Below are 16,282 nucleotides of genomic sequence, written 5' to 3' on the forward strand. Positions count from 1 at the left end.
CCAACTCACTTGCCACTCTTCAAGAAAAAAAAAGAAATGATCTCATAATTGTATTTCTTCCCCTGCCAAGTTCCTGTTCATTCTATATGGGCCAATTTCATCTCTCTGAAGAAACTTTCTTGAATTCTCCCAACCTCTCCTAAACATTCAACTGAATTGCTCCTCCCAGGCATTCCCACCAAATCCCATCCATACTTTGTTTACAGCACCTTCTGTCTCCAGATTTTTAACTGGAATTCACATGTGCATATCTCTTTACACCAGTAGCTTGAAATCTTACTGTGAGTAAAATCAAAGCCCAATTCATTTTCAGATCTGTAGCACTTATCTTTATCATTTCATTTGTAGATAATCTTTAAGCCTAAAAACAAACCTGTTTTGGTGTTTCTGGAGAAAACTACATGGGCCCTATCTCATTGGATGGTTGTAAAATTAGATTAAACAATACACAAAGATTACTTTGCAATTCAAAGCATTCAATATATCTTAGATTCAATTGAATAGCCATCCAGTTTAGCCCATAATGCTGACATTCTGGGGGTTGGGCTTTATTAAGCTTAAATACATTTGTGAATCATTCTTTTCTTTTTAGGTTCGTTTTAAAAATTTAGCATCCAGACCATATTCTCTTCATGCCCACGGGCTTTCCTATGAAAAATCATCAGAAGGAAAGACTTATGAAGATGACTCTCCTGAATGGTTTAAGGAAGACAATGCTATTCAGCCCAATAGCACTTATACATATGTATGGCATGCCACTATACAATCAGGGCCAGAAGACCCTGGATCTGCCTGTCGGGCTTGGGCCTACTACTCAGCAGTGAACCCAGTAAGCATAGCCATTGAAAATTTTTGTTGTTCCCCTAAGTCGAGTCCATCAAATGGAAATTTCACGATTATTTCCTAGTAAATATCTGTCCTGCTTTCCATGAGGAATGTGTGAGGATCAGGGTCCACAGTCAACTGCTACCAAAACCAAGGACTCTCCATGCAGATCTTCAGAAGACAGTGAGAAGCATTTGTTCAGTGGAAAGGAGGAAGGATTACTTAAACGGTTAGCCCCAGTTAGAGGGACTGCCTTTACAGAGGAAGATGTTTATCTGCAACTTCCTTGAATAAGTATTAGCTTTCTTCTGCTTTTTCTTTTTTTTAATAAAAAAACTATCCCCCATTTTGATGGTGATAGAGAGAGCACAGACTGAGATTTCAATTTCTATCCTATCACTGTGTAGCCCTAGGAAAGTTATTTGATCTCTCTCAGCCCCAGTTCCCAGAGTTAAAAATGAGGCAACAGCACATAGTGTGTGGAGTGGGCACTTGGTAATATTTGTTCAATGAATTTATTTTTTACCATATAGAATTGTTGTCAGAATTAAATAAGATACCACAGGCAAAATATTTAACCTAATAGATGCTCAATAAATAGTATTTATAATAGTGTCCCTATCATCATCATCATCACAATTATCATTACTACCATGCTGAAATAAGGGATTAATCAGAGGGAGGCAATATGAGCATCACAGAATTAGACAATAAATATCCAGGTTTATTAAGCTATAATTCATTTATAATCTTCAAATTCAGAGTCTCTGAGGTCTCCTTTTCAATAGGATCAGTGATTGTCAGAAGAGCAAAGAAAATCGTGAGAAACCATGAATGTATGCTGTCTGCTCTTCCTGTCTTCCAGGAAAAAGATATCCACTCAGGCTTGATAGGGCCTCTTCTGATCTGCCGAAAAGGGACACTACATAAGGAGACCAACATGCCTGTGGACATGAGAGAATTTGTCCTACTTTTTATGGTCTTTGATGAAAAGAAGAGCTGGTATTATGACAAGAAGCCCACAAGGTCTTGGAGACGTGTATCCTCAGAAGTAAAAAACTCCCATGAGTTTCATGGTATTTTCCTCTGACTTTGATCTCATCTCTGAACCAACATACTGGGTGACAGTGATTCCTACCCACAGGTCTTCTCAAAATCAGACATAAGACGCTTCTGTGGAAACAGGAGCTCTAACTTAAACCAGATCCTTAAATGTCCATGAGGCTGATGTCACCTGGCAGGGGACAGTGTAGGTGAAAGAGAGCAGATAAATCTGAAAGAGAGCAGAGCTTTCTTTTCTCTTCTCCTACTGTCTCTAGGCCTTTCAGCCCAGGATGCTTGGTCTCAGGGTAGGAAGCACATCCTCTGAAAACCTCTCAACCCAGTGGGAAAGCACAGACTGCAGAATCAGACAGGCTGTCTAGTGGCTATGTCCTTTACCTGCTGAGTACCCTCAAGGCCCTGCTTCCTGATTATTCAAGGAAAGGCTAAAATGCATCCTGTTTAATTTTAGTTTTGAATGTAATGTCATCTAAATTGCTGTAATTTGGTAATCTTCCACCTTCGAACTTATCAGGGTATTTGATAAGCAGACCACCTATGCCTGGCCTCTGCAGTATGCACTAAGTAAATATGTGTTGGATTAATAAACAAATGAATGAATTCTATCACTCAGCTAAATTCAGCAAATGTTTATTGAGTACCTGCTACTTTGAACATCTTTTCTTCTCTATCCTGATGTAATGGTTTGACCAAATAACTGCTGGAGATAACCTTTATTCTTAGGAAATCTATTCACAGAAACTAAGATGAGGAGGTGAGGCTGATGTTATGAGGTGCTCTTATACCTGATATAATTTTAAGGGGGCCAAAATGATCTCAACTCGTCTCCCTCCAAAAATTCATTTGCTTGGTTCCTGAAATTCCACAATAGTTCCTTTAACTTTAGAAAAATAAACACCAACAGCTACCACCACTACAAAACTTCCCTCACTTCAGTCCCAATTAAGTTCAAGATGGCCCTAAGCTTTATCATTAAAATTTTATACATACTCTTTTTTAAGATGTTTTTAAGATGAAAACATACACACTTCAGTAAGGGTAGAGTTGATAAAGTCTGAGAACCCTGGACATCCCAGCTGGGAAAGGGGCAGAGGAGCACTCAAACAAACGAGAGGATAAACATGAATCTCTAAGGTTGGTGGGTCCAACAAAAACAAAGTGCAACTTCCTAACTTTGACTGGAACTCTCTCTGAATTTCAGAGGCCTTAGGGTGATACACTGCATATCCCCTTACTTACCCTCTTTTCTCTAAAGACTAGAGTTCACTTTTCTGCCCATATTAGTCCTTATCTTTTAAGTAGCCCAGGAAAATTCATATTATAAATGTAAAGAATAAATGGATAAAGCACAGAACAGGAAACATGTAAATTTGAGGAAAAGAGTGATAAACTGCTTGGAAAGGGGACTCACCCACACTTCTGCCGCAGGCTGGTGTGAGGAGGAGAAGTGGTTCTGCTTCAGTCTCTCACTGATATTAGGAGCTGTAGGCGGTCTCTTACTATGCCTGGGCAGGGTTGGGGGGTGGGTAGGCATGCAAGTAATAAAGAAGATGGGTGGTGAGTGGGAGGCCCCATATTTCCTTACCAGCCTCACTCCTGGTAGACACAGATTTCTAATTGACTGCAACTTTCTGTTCTTTCAGCCATCAATGGGATGATCTACAACTTGCCTGGCCTGAGAATGTATGAGCAAGAGTGGGTGAGGTTGCACCTGCTGAACTTAGGCGGCTCCCGAGACATTCACGTGGTTCACTTTCATGGCCAGACCTTGCTAGAAAACGGCACTCAACAGCACCAGTTAGGGGTCTGGCCCCTTCTACCTGGTAAAATACTTGGCAATGAAAAGAGGTCCTGGTAACAAATGGCGAGGCTGTAACTTAGCATCTGTAACTCTCTCCCATTTCCCTCTTTGTGCATCTCCTTCCAAAGCAGTCAGGCATGGGCTCTGACATGGATCCTGGGCAAAGCTATATTCCAAACCTGCATGCAGAGTACAGAAGACTCGGCCAGTGTCTGCACTGTTTGCACCACAACACAGACTAGACCTGCAGCCCAGCTTGGTTCTACGGAGATGCTATGTCTAGTGCAGGTTCTTCCAAGCCATTATGTGTCATGCAGGCCAGGTCTTAAGCAGATTACAAAATGAATCCCACAAGGATCAGGTATCTAAAACATTCCATTGGGCAGAGATCAGAGACTAACCAGGATTTCAGTGTTCTTGAATTCTACTCCTCAGTCTTATCACCCTGATATCTGTGGGCTGTCGGAATCTGAATCTTAAACTGACTTATGAAGTGAAGAATATATTTTTAAATGATTATAAAAGCCAAAGAATAATAAAGGTATTTAAATCTTTTCATATGCAAAATAATGACTAGGTTTAAACAAACTCCAACCTTCAAAAAGGATGTTTATGTCCCAGTGAATTGCTTGTAGGTGTGTGACTAGGGGTGTGTTTGATACAATTGATCCTCAAACTGTAGTGGGCATAATAAAAACCTACAAAGCTGGTTAAAATGCAGATGCTTTAAAGAGAGATTTTGCTCTCAGAGACTTTGATCTGGTAGAACTTGGGCAGGAGCCCAGCAGTCTGCATTTTTAATAAGCAGCGTACCTTCCACAAATGGTATCTGATAAGCTAGTCAGGGCACTTCCTTGATAGGATTTTGAGTGAGGAAGTTGCCGTGTGAATCAGCCTCAGAAGTAGGCACACTAGTCCAAACAGGCCCGATGTGGTTAAGGATGGGAAGACAGGCTCCCCAGGTGGCGCAAGGGGTAAAGAATCCGCCTACCAATGCAGGATACATGGGTTTGATCCCTGGGTTGGGAAGATCCCCTGGAGGAGGACATGGCAACCCACCCCAGTATTCTTGCCTGGAGAATCCCATGACAGAGGAGCCTTGTGGGCTACAGTCCATGGGGTCACAAAAGAATTGGACACGACTGAGCAACTAAAACAACCAACAAATCACACACTGAGTAAGCTAGAGCCTCACAGCTGGAGGTTCCTTGAAACTTCTGCCTATTTATTTTGAATGCAGAGTTCCAAAGAATAGCAAGGAGAGATAAGAAAGCCTTCCTCAGCAATCAATGCAAAGAAATAGAGGAAAACAAGAGAATGGGAAAGACTAGCGATCTCTTCATGAAAATTAGAGATACCAAGGGAACATTTCATGCAAAGATGGGCTCGATAAAGGACAGAAATGGGATGGACTTAACAGAAGCTGAAGATATTAAGAGAGGTGGCAAGAATACACAGAAGAACTGTACAAAAAAAGATTTTCACAACCCAGATAATCACGATGGTGTGATCACTCACCTAGAGCCAGACATCCTGGAATGTGAAGTCAAGTGGGCCTTAGGAAGCATCACTACGAGCAAAGCTAGTGGAGGTGATGGAATTCCAGCTGAGCTATTTCAAATCCTGAAAGATGATGCTGTGAAAGTGCTGCACTCAATATGCCAGCAAATTTGGAAAACTCAGCAGTGGTCACAGGACTGGAAAAGGTCAGTTTTCATTCCAATCTCAAAGAAAGGCAATGCCAAAGAATGCTCAAACTACCGCACAATTGCATTCATCTCACACGCTAGTAAAGTAATGCTCAAAATTCTCCAAGGCAGGCTTCAGCAATATGTGAACCGTGAACTTCCAGATGTTCAAGCTGGTTTTAGAAAAGGCAGAGGAACCAGAGATCAGATTGCCAACAACCGATGGATCATCAAAAAAGCAAGAGAGTTCCAGAAAAACATCCGTTTCTGCTTTATTGACTATGCCAAAGTCTTTTATTGTGTGGATCACAATAAACTGTGGAAAATTCTGAAAGAGATGGGAATACCAGACCATCTGACCTGCCTCTTGAGAAACCTACATGCAGGTCAGGAAGCAACAGTTAGAACTGGACATGGAACAACAGACTGGTTCCAAATAGGAAAAGGAATACATCAAGGCTGTATATTGTCACCCTGATTATTTAACTTATATGCAGAGTACATCACGAGAAACACTGGGTTGGAAGAAGCACAAGCTGGAATCAAAATTACCAGGAGAAATATCAGTAACCTCAGATATGCAGATGACACCACCCTTATGGCAGAAAGTGAAGAGGAACTAAAAAGCCTCTTGATGAAAGTGAAAGAGGAGAGTGAAAAAGTTGACTTAAAGCTCAACATTCAGAAAACTAAGATCATGGCATCTGGTCCCATCACTTCATGGCAAATAGATGGGGAAACAGTGGAAACAGTGGCTGACTTTATTTTTGGGGGCTCCAAAATCACAGCAGATGGTGCAGCCATGAAATTAAAAGACGCTTACTCCTTGGAAGGAAAGTTATGACCAATCCAGATAGCATATTAAAAAGCAGAGACATTACTTTGCCAACAAAGGTCCATCTAGTCAAGGCTATATTTTTTCCAGTGGTCATGTATTGATGTGAGAGTTGGACTGTGAAGAAAGCTGAGCGCTGAAGAATTGATGCTTTTGAACTGTGGTGTTGGAGAAGACTCTTGAGAGTCCCTTGGACTGCAAGGAGATCCAATCAGTCCATCCTAAAGGATATCAGTCCTGGGTGCTCATTGGAGGGACTGATGCTGAAGCTGAAACTCCAATACCTTGGCCACCTCATGCGAAGAGTTGACTCATTGGAAAAGACCCTGATGCTGGGGGGCCTGGGGGCAGGAGGAGAAGGGGACAACAGAGGATGAGATGGTTGGATGGCATCACTTTCTCAATGGACATGGGCTTGGGTGGACTCCAGGAGTTGGTGATAGACAGGGAGGCCTGGCGTGCTGCAATTCATGGAGTCGCAAAGAGTTGGACACGACTGAGCGACTGAACTGAACTCAATAGGACACTACAGAAAGAATGCCTGAAGTGACTTAGCACTCTTGCACATGGGGGAAAAAGGGGTTCTGTTTGTTTGCAACACACCAGTTTCTCATTAGCAAAGCTATCAAAAGCCACTCTGTTAAAATCAGGGAGAAATGGTTAGGTCAGGCTCACCCCTAACTTCTCATCAAGTAAGACCAGATCAGTTATCCCTTCCACAAGCCTGTGAGAAGTGGGTCAGGGAACTGGCCCACTTAAATCTTCACACCTAACACCTGCATTAGAGAGTAGAAGGCTGGAGATCTTTTTTTAGTGTGTCTGAGGATAGCGATCAGTTATTACTTTTTATTCACAATCTAGGTAATGGTCACAAATCATAGTCAATAGAATTTAAGTATTAACTGGTGGTAGGAAATGTTAAATACCAGAATGAATAATCAGAGGTTTCAGAAAATTCATTCTTTCAGTGCTTTTCTGAAACAATATTTGTACACCTCTACCTAAAATGTAAACTTTATAGAAAAAATGAAATATGGGGGAAAGATGTTTTATTTTAATTTTCTCATATTAAAAAAAAACTAGAAAAATGAAGAGAAGGAAACATATACAATATATGTGAGGCCCAATGACTATCATTCAAGGTTGCTTTGATAAGCTGCATTATGTATGGGTTAACTTGTAACATGATATTTAGATAAATGAAAAATTTCTTTTTGTAAGGGGTACTGGAGATTTTTTAAGGTCCCAGGGCAATTTGTGTTTAGTGAGTGTGTGTGAGTCATTGTTTGTTTTGATATACCTGTAATACTGCCTAAAGAGAAACGGCTAACTCAAGTTATATTCTAAATCACTTGCTATGCAGAGATTTTAGGATTCTTTGGTAGGAGTCAACCAGTGTTACCTGTTAATCTTTGGGTATGCAATGTTGTCTTTTATTTTAGGTTCATTTAAAACTCTTGAAATGAAGGCATCAAAACCTGGCTGGTGGCTCCTAAACACAGAAGTTGGAGAAATTCAGACAGCAGGGATGCAGACACCATTTCTCATCATAGACAGAGGTATCATCCAAGAGCCACATTATTTTTTTGTTTTAGCAGGAGAGTACCTGTTCCTAGAATATCACCAAGTTTTAGATTGGAAATATTCAACTCTGAGAACTCTGACATAACAGAGGCATGATCTGTAGCAGTAATTGCTTTTATTCCAACCTAGAGTCTGACTATACTGCAAACATCAGTCTGCTAGGAATCTTAAACTAAATGGTTCAAACCAAAGGCATTCCTCTCATTTGCTGAAGCTAAATAAAGCATCCTCCTTCATGATTTGTGATCCATGGGGAAGCGCATGTGAGAAATTCTCCAGACTTCTAGAGTAGAGGAAGGGAAAGATACCAGGAATTCAGCTATGACCAAGACAGTCACTGAACTTGGCATTTTGGTATTCAAGAAACACAGTTTCCATCTATCCATCCACTAATCCAGCCAGCCAGCTAGCCAGCACTTATTAAGTACCTGTTGAGTACCAAGGACTGTGTCAATATCCAAATAGCTCAGTGGCTAGCATTCCCTTCTTTGTTCAGGACATAAATAACATTGTAACTTTCAGGTCAACTTTTGAGAACACAATCTTATGAAGGGTAGTACTTAATATTGTAAAATGGCTTATTTTAAGATACAAAAAGATGGAAATCAATTTTAAAACTATTTGCACTTCTGGATAAGTTGTTTTCCACTAGGGTGTCATCAATTTTCATTTCTATTAAGTATCAGTCTTGCCAGTGCATTTATGATTTTATGATCAGACATATTTAAGTCAGTTGCCACACAGATAGGTGAAAACAACTAATTACTGACCCAGAAGAGGTATATCTTTAGCCACGGAGATTTTACTTTGTTATATGTGCTTTCTAAGCAAAGTTTATTCATTGTTCTATTTCTTGTAGAATGTAAGATGCCAATGGGACTAAGCAGTGGCCTGATAACTGACTCACAGATCCAGGCTTCTGAGTTTTGGGGTAAGTAGTAGCATCATAGCCTGTGAAAGGCACCTACAACCTGTGCTATAAACAGCCTGCAAAACCATACATGATGACCCTGCCTCCATGGGTCACTGCTCCTCTCAAGGCTTTCCTCTACCACATTTTGATAATAAAACAGCAGTAAAGTATCTAATTACCGCCCCACCAGAGGTATCATCTCTAGCCATGGAACTTTTACTTTGTTATGTGTATTTTCTAAGCAGAATTTAGTCATCACTGATTTTTTACAGAATGTAAAGGTGTCAATGGGACTAAACTGTGTAATATTCCAGCCAGAATCACATGGTCTTACAGGCAACATAATATAGTTCCCATTAATAGACCCCTTTGCTGTGTCAACCATTCATCTATTCAAGAAATTTTTTTGTTTACCCACTGTGCATCAAGAACTCAGTTTCCTCTCTTTGCCTCAAACTGTTACCAAGATCAAGAGGTCAAATGTAAAGGATCATGCATGTGTACAAGCTAAGTCTCTTCAGTCATGTCCAGCTCTTTGTGACCCTATGGACTGTAGCCCTCTCTCTGTCCATGGGATTCAACATGGACTGAAGAATACTGGAGTAGGTTGCCATTTCCTCCTCCAGGGGGAAAGGATCATGAAGTTCCCATAAATCTGCCCCATATCTTTCTGTTAGGCAGGCACACTCAGCAGAAACCACATCAGCATAACTGAGAAAAAATAAACATGACCTATTTTCAAGAAAAGGGGGTGGGTGGTGGTTGATAGCTGTCCAAGCACAGGCCTGAAACCAAGATTTCATCATCAGGGACTGACTTAGTAGCTGAGGCCCATTTCCATTGCTTGGTTTCCTAACTAAAACAGAAGTTCCTTTAGAAATCTGATTTTCCACCGGGACTAAATTCACTTGAGAAATTGCTAGTTGGGTGTTCGTTTTGTTTTAATTCTGAAAAATTATTTTCTTCCTTTGTCTTTAGGTTATTGGGAACCCACATTAGCAAGATTAAACAATGGTGGATCATACAATGCTTGGATCCCAGAAAAACTTTCAACAGAATTGAACTCTCAACCTTGGATCCAGGTATATCTTATTAACCTGATAATGCATGCATGCTCAGTCATGTCTGACTCTTTGCAACCCCATGGACTGTAGCCCACCAGGCTCCTCTGTCCATGGGATTCTCCAGGCAAGGATACTGGAGTGGTTTGCCATTTCCTCCTCTAGGGGTCTTCCCGACCCAGGGATTGAACCTGTGGCTCCTGCCTTGCCTGAGCCACCTGGGAAGGCCCAACCTGATAATAGTTACTGCTATTGTAATAATAAAAATGACAGTGGTTTAATAATTTCTTCTTGTTGTTCTTGCAATGCCATTAGGGGAAATGGCAATTACTAGGTGCTATTGGAGAAGGAAATGGCAACCCACTCCAGTGTTCTTGCCTGGAGAATCCCAGGGACGGGGGAGCCTGGTGGGCTGCCGTCTGTGGGGTCGCACAGAGTCGGACATGACTGAAGCGACTTAGCAGCAGCAGCGGCGGCAGCATTTTATGTACTTTACATACTCAAAACCTGTGAGGTTAGTTCTAGCGATATCTCGTTTTACAGATGAAAAAAACGAAGGCACGGAGGGATTAACTAACTTCCCAGTGTCACACACAACTAGTTTCTGGTTGAGTTTGGATTCCAATTTAGGTATCCTGTGTTCAAATATGGATTGCACCTAGCCATTTTATTAGTTTGTTTGCTCTTCTTTTGTTCTAAAGAAAGTTAGCTGTTCAGTGACTTCAGGCAGTGTGTGTGTGACTCGTTGACAAGGATAGTTCTGCTCAATGGCTTTGCTATATTGCAGGTAGACATGCAAAAGGAAGTCCTGCTCACAGGGATCCAGACCCAGGGCGCCAAACACTACCTGAAGTCCTACTACACCACTGAGTTCTATGTGGCTTACAGCTCCGACAAGAAAAACTGGCGGATCTTCAAAGGGAACAGCACAAAGAATGTGATGGTCTGTGTGCACCGCTGTTTCTTCCCAAGCCTAGGGTTACTATATCTTTTTAAAAAATACCTTTTGGGTGTTATAAATACAAATGGCATTTTTAGTGTTTTATGAAGAAAAGTGGTAAAGTGATGTGTCTGTATAAATTTAAAAAAAAAATAACCTTAAGTTTTGAAATTTCGAAGCTCCATAAAACTTGCAAGAAAAATCTCTTTATCATCAAACTAAGTATCCAGACTTCTCAGATTGACAGATGATATACAGCAGAATATCTGGTTGTGTGCCTTAAAGAGCCCATGCTAAAATTTGGCCACCAATTTTCAAATTTACTCTCACATTTTATTTTGTTCTTTAGTTCAGTGTAACTGAAGGAAGCCCCAAGTGAAGGAAATAGTAGTGTTAATACCAGCAATGCTGTGAGGCAGTGTGATTCTCATGTTTCTGTTGTTTATTTTTTTTTCTGTCGTGCCTGAGGAGTGATGTCCCCCTGCTGGATCTTCCAAAGGCTCAGCCAGGGTTATTCCCAATGACCCAGTTATTCCAACCCTAATCCTTCCCCTCCTCCCTCGCCCCTCTCTCCAAAGAAAGCTATCTGAATACAAGGATCAGTCCATATTATACTGATAACCTTGAATCAGTTTCATTTTTTTTCTGTAAATCGTTTACTATTTTACTATCTTCTATGTCATCACTTAGCTATTTCTTATAATAAATCATTTGCACTATAACCTTAGAATAGATCATGAAAACCTTAAATTATGAGTCTTACCAATCAGTATTGCAGAGAGTACACAAATTAAAGTCCATAGCTTGAAGATTTTTGCATCTATGTTCTTGAGGGTTATCTGTGTATAGTTTTGTTTCTACTGTCCTTTTGTTTTAATGTGAGAATAATACTAGCTTCGTAACATAAATTAGGCAGCATGTGTTTCTATTTTCTGGAAGAGATTATCTAGTATTGATGTTAATTCTTTAAACTTTTGGTATAATTCACAGGTAAAAGCCACAAGGACCTGGAAATTTCTTTTCTGGGACTTTTTAAATTACAAATTCATTTTTTAAAATAGTTACATGTTATTCAGATTATCTATTTCATTTTGGGTGAATTGGGATAGCTTGTGTTTTCTCAGTCAATTGAGTCATTTCTTCTAAGTTGTTAAATATATGTGTACAGGTTATTTGTATTATTCCCTTATTGTCCTTTTGATTTGTGTTGGGTCTGTAGTGATATTGCCTATTTCATTTATGATATTGGTAACATGCATCTCTTCTCGTTCTTGCTTTATCAGTCTTACTACAGATTTGCCAATTTTCTTTAATCTTTTTAAAGAACTGGCCCTTTGTTTCATTGCTCTTATCTATTGCTTTTCTGTTTTCAAGGCTACTGATATCTGCTTTTATCTTCTGGCTCTTTCTGACACTGCTTTGCCAGGGAAAGGGGATGGGACACAGCCTGTTTACTGCCAGGAAGAGGTCACAGTCCATTTTCCACTTGGCCTCCTCTGTTGACACGTGAGCTGGGACCCCTCTCCTCTTTGCAGATGGGTAGGAATGGAATAGTCTCCACTGACACTGCAAGAGTGAAAGCCTTATTATAAGATAGAAAAGACGGAAATCCTGGGTCTCTATTTTGTTTTCTCTGACACAACTCCAGTGACAGTGTTGGGTGCCTCGTTACAGTCTCATGAGCATAGGAGTCTAGGTTCCCCATCCGGCCGTTGCAGCTGTCGGTAGGGAAGGGGACACAGTGTTTTCTAACCTATGGTGTTTGGCTTGAAGTAGAACAATTGTTGTCTACAAATTTTCAGTCTTGCTAGACTGCCCTTTCCTGGTCCTGAGGCCAGAGAAAAGATGCTTTTGCTGTTTTTTTGTTTTTGTTTGTATGTTTGTCTGCACCTATTGGTGGCTCCTGATTCCTGGCTTCCTTACTTATAAGTCTGTATATGATGTAAAAAGAAAACCCAAGGCACTGACCACTGTGTTGTTCCTTGGGTCCTGAGAACCCTAGCCAGTCTGCCTTCTCTTCTCCACCTTTCAGAGTCTTTCTATGTTTTCAGTTGTACTCAGCAGGAGGAACGGGGCAAATTTCATCTATACTATCTTCCTGAAGTGGAAGTATTCCCAGTTATCTTTTAAGACCAAATTAAGTTGACTCAGGCTACCTGAAAACGTAATATTACAATATTAAATTGGATGAAAATTTTAGTATAAAATCACTTTATAGAGAATTGTTACATAACTAAAATTTCCTCTTTTCCTCTAGTATTTTGGTGGCAATTCCGATGCTTCTACAATAAAAGAGAATCATATTGATCCACCTGTTGTGGCTAGATACATCAGGATCTCTCCAACTGGATCCTATAACAAACCTGCCCTTCGATTGGAGCTGCAAGGATGTGAGGTTAACGGTAAGGAACACAGATGCATTATTTTCTTGCTCAGTTCAGTTCAGTCTCTCAGTGGTGTCCAACTCTTTGCAACCCCATGGACATTTTTTTTTTGCTGCTATTCATCAAATCCAAGATTTGGGGCATATGGGAGAATGAGTAGAATTCTTAGTTTTCTCCAATCACTAAGGCTCCTAGAAAAATCTCTGTGAAACACAGGTTCCATTCAAGGAATGATCTAGACTGAGACTGGTTCTAGCAGCCAGAGGGTAGGCACCATCTCTCTGAACAATGTCTGGACCATATGGACATTGCTCTGACCCTCCAAAGAAGGACCCTAGCAAAGAATGACCTCCACCAGCCTACTTTCAATAAGAATTGAGAGTCAAACTGGGTCTGACCCTTCTAAAAGCCTTCTAACCAGGTCACTCAGACTTTAATATAATAAAAGTGTCTTGCAACATTACTGGCATATATTAGGTATTCAATAATTATTTTGGAGAATTAAATCTTCTTCCCAACTTCCTGAAGCCTTGATTGAACTCTGTCTTCTGTTTCACATTCTATGTAGGTACCCAAGCCTTTTCTAAGTAAGTTTCTGTTTTTCAGGGGATGTAATGTGACCTGTGGTATATATAAATCTAGGCAATCATAAATGGCACTAATAAAATTCTTCTATATATAATAAGATGCTTAAGGTTCTCATCAACTATTCTCCTCTCTTAAAGTGGTACTTTCCAACATTTTTTACTTCAAAGCATATATAGAATATAACCTCGGTCTCACAGTCTGCAGTAAAAGAATGAAACAGACCACCCTGGGCTTGGCAGATCCAGGCACCACCAAGTTGCTCAAGGGCTGAGAGAGGAGGGAGATCAATATACAAACATACCGAAAACTTGCTGCAGCATACCTCCTGGGAAGGTACAGCACCTTCTCTCAGGGCAGAGGGAAAAAAGTACAGCTCACAGTGGAGAAAGTAACTGAACCTTGGAAACAGTTTCTTATTAAAGCAGATAATAATACAATAAACTCTTGATATTCATGAGGGATATGGAAAGGGCATTTTACCCATGTCCACATAGCCGTGGTATATAACATCCTCCACGTAAAATGCAAATTTTGTATAAGCAGGAAAACTTGAAACAGCTCCATAGCATAGCGTGTGCGTGCACAGTTATGTCTGACTCTTTGCGACCCCATGGACTGTAGCCCATCAGGCTCCTTGGCCTATGGAATTTTCCAGGCAAGAATACTGGAGTGGATTGCCATTTCCCCCTCCAGGGGGATCTTCCCCACCCAGGGATCGAACCCACATCTCCTGCATTGGCAGGCAGATTCTTTGCCACTGAGCCATGTGGGAAGCCCTGAAACAGCTCTTTAAGTCATTATTTTTTTTCTTTCCATATGGGATATGATGTTAACTGGTCATTTGTTCAGATCACAGAGTCAAGCTACCCTAAAATGTGACATTCAACAATGCTAGTCTATTTAAAACCTCCATTTAATACATAATACAAGAAGCATTAATTTTAAAATCTCTTCACTTTCTTGATGTTTATATGATTAGTATCAACAATAGACATTCTTCTTTTAAGTCTCTTTTTTCTTGGAGAAAGTAAGGTATCACTTCAAGAAAATGTCTACATGACTTACTAGTAAAAACAAAGTGTCTCATCTCTGTGACACTTTATATACATAGGGGCTTCCCGGGTGGCTCAGATGGTAAAGAAACAGCCTGCAATGTAGGAGACTCAGATTTGAACCCTGGGTTGAGAAGATTTCCTGGAGAAGGGAATGCCTAGCCACTCCAATATTCTTGCTTGGAGAATCCCATGAACAGAGGAGCCTAGCAGGCTATAGTCCATGGGGTCGCAAAGGGTAGGACACAACTGAGCAACTAACACTTTAACTTATAAACGTGGATGTTTAGGAGTATTGTCTACCTCAAAGCAGAGATCAAAGTTTCCATGACTCTCTGAAGGACGGAGATGAGTTTAGATGTTTAGAACATGGCATTTGATGTCAGACTGCCTGGGCTCAAATCTAATTTCTGATTCTTTTAGCAGTGTTACTTGAGTCAAGTTTCTTTTTCTTGCTGTGCTTGTTTTTTCATTTGTAAAATGGAGCTATTTAAGAGCATTAAGTAATACATGTATAGACTGAAAACATCATTGCTGTGATGGTTGTTTTGTTGTTACTTAGCAATAATATTATTTGTCTCTGCTGAAGTACAAAATACAATACAAGGAGTATCAGTGGTGTGTAAATAATCACATTACTTTTCTCTTGACAGGATGCTCCACACCGCTGGGTATGGAAAGTGGAAAGATAGAAGACAAGCAAATCACCGCTTCCTCGTTTAAAAAGTCTTGGTGGGGAAATTACTGGCAACCCTTCCTTGCACGTCTTAATGCCCAGGGCCGTGTAAATGCCTGGCAAGCTAAGGTGAAATGTCCCCTGTGAATGGAGTTCTCTCAGTCTTTCTGAAGAAAGCATAGGCCCTCACTCCAGGGAACACGGGAACCTGGGAAGCCAGAAGATCATTCCTTGTTTCTACAGAGTATGATCCTATGTCTGAGAACTAGGATGTGTGTTGTCTTGACAGTTTTAGCTCAGAGAGAAGTTATCATCTCTGTGGTCTTGACTTAGACTAGGGGTGGTCAAAACTTTTCTGCAGAGGGCCAGGTAATATTCTAGGCTTTGTGAGCCATACATTCTCTGTCGTAATTACTCAACTCTACCACTGTTGCAGGAAGCAGTCATCAACAATATATAAATGAGTGAGCACGGCTGTGTTCCAATAAAACTTTATTTACAAAAACAGGCAGTAGGCCAGACTGGGCCTTGGGCTGTATTTTGCCAGCTCCTGATTGAGACAACTTACATTAGCAGTAAATGATTTAGATTTGTACCATCTTCTCTTCTTTGGTTCCCTCTACAATCTAGCACTATCCTTTATTTTCTTAAGAGTGTCATTAAAATTTTTTTGTCCTGTTTTTTCAGAACTCCGTAACATTCCTTTATATTAGTGGCATGATAAAATGCTGCCAAACCAGGTTTTTAAATCTGTGATCTAAGTTTTATAAACATCTCACAGAGAGTTATATTACCTTAGATGTTAGCCCATTGAGCAATTAAGGTAACTTAGTTCTAGGGTAACTATTAATATTGACTCATATTTATTTCATT

At 40.4% G+C, this 16,282-nt stretch overlaps 1 protein-coding gene across 1 annotated transcript in view; it reads left to right on the plus strand.

Moving 5' to 3' along the window:
- F5 (coagulation factor V) overlaps window positions 1-16,282 on the plus strand; it is a 76,425-nt gene that overhangs the window by 53,015 nt on the left and 7,128 nt on the right. Inside the window, exons 15-23 of the mRNA XM_043485556.1 lie at window positions 593-829; window positions 1,691-1,901; window positions 3,531-3,710; window positions 7,654-7,770; window positions 8,655-8,726; window positions 9,687-9,790; window positions 10,557-10,712; window positions 12,967-13,111; window positions 15,387-15,538. Coding sequence (XP_043341491.1) covers window positions 593-829; window positions 1,691-1,901; window positions 3,531-3,710; window positions 7,654-7,770; window positions 8,655-8,726; window positions 9,687-9,790; window positions 10,557-10,712; window positions 12,967-13,111; window positions 15,387-15,538 — 1,374 coding nt within the window. The remainder of the gene's footprint in view (window positions 1-592; window positions 830-1,690; window positions 1,902-3,530; window positions 3,711-7,653; window positions 7,771-8,654; window positions 8,727-9,686; window positions 9,791-10,556; window positions 10,713-12,966; window positions 13,112-15,386; window positions 15,539-16,282) is intronic.

This window comes from Cervus canadensis, chromosome 13 (genome assembly GCF_019320065.1).
Source record: "Cervus canadensis isolate Bull #8, Minnesota chromosome 13, ASM1932006v1, whole genome shotgun sequence".
NCBI lineage: Eukaryota > Metazoa > Chordata > Mammalia > Artiodactyla > Cervidae > Cervus > Cervus canadensis.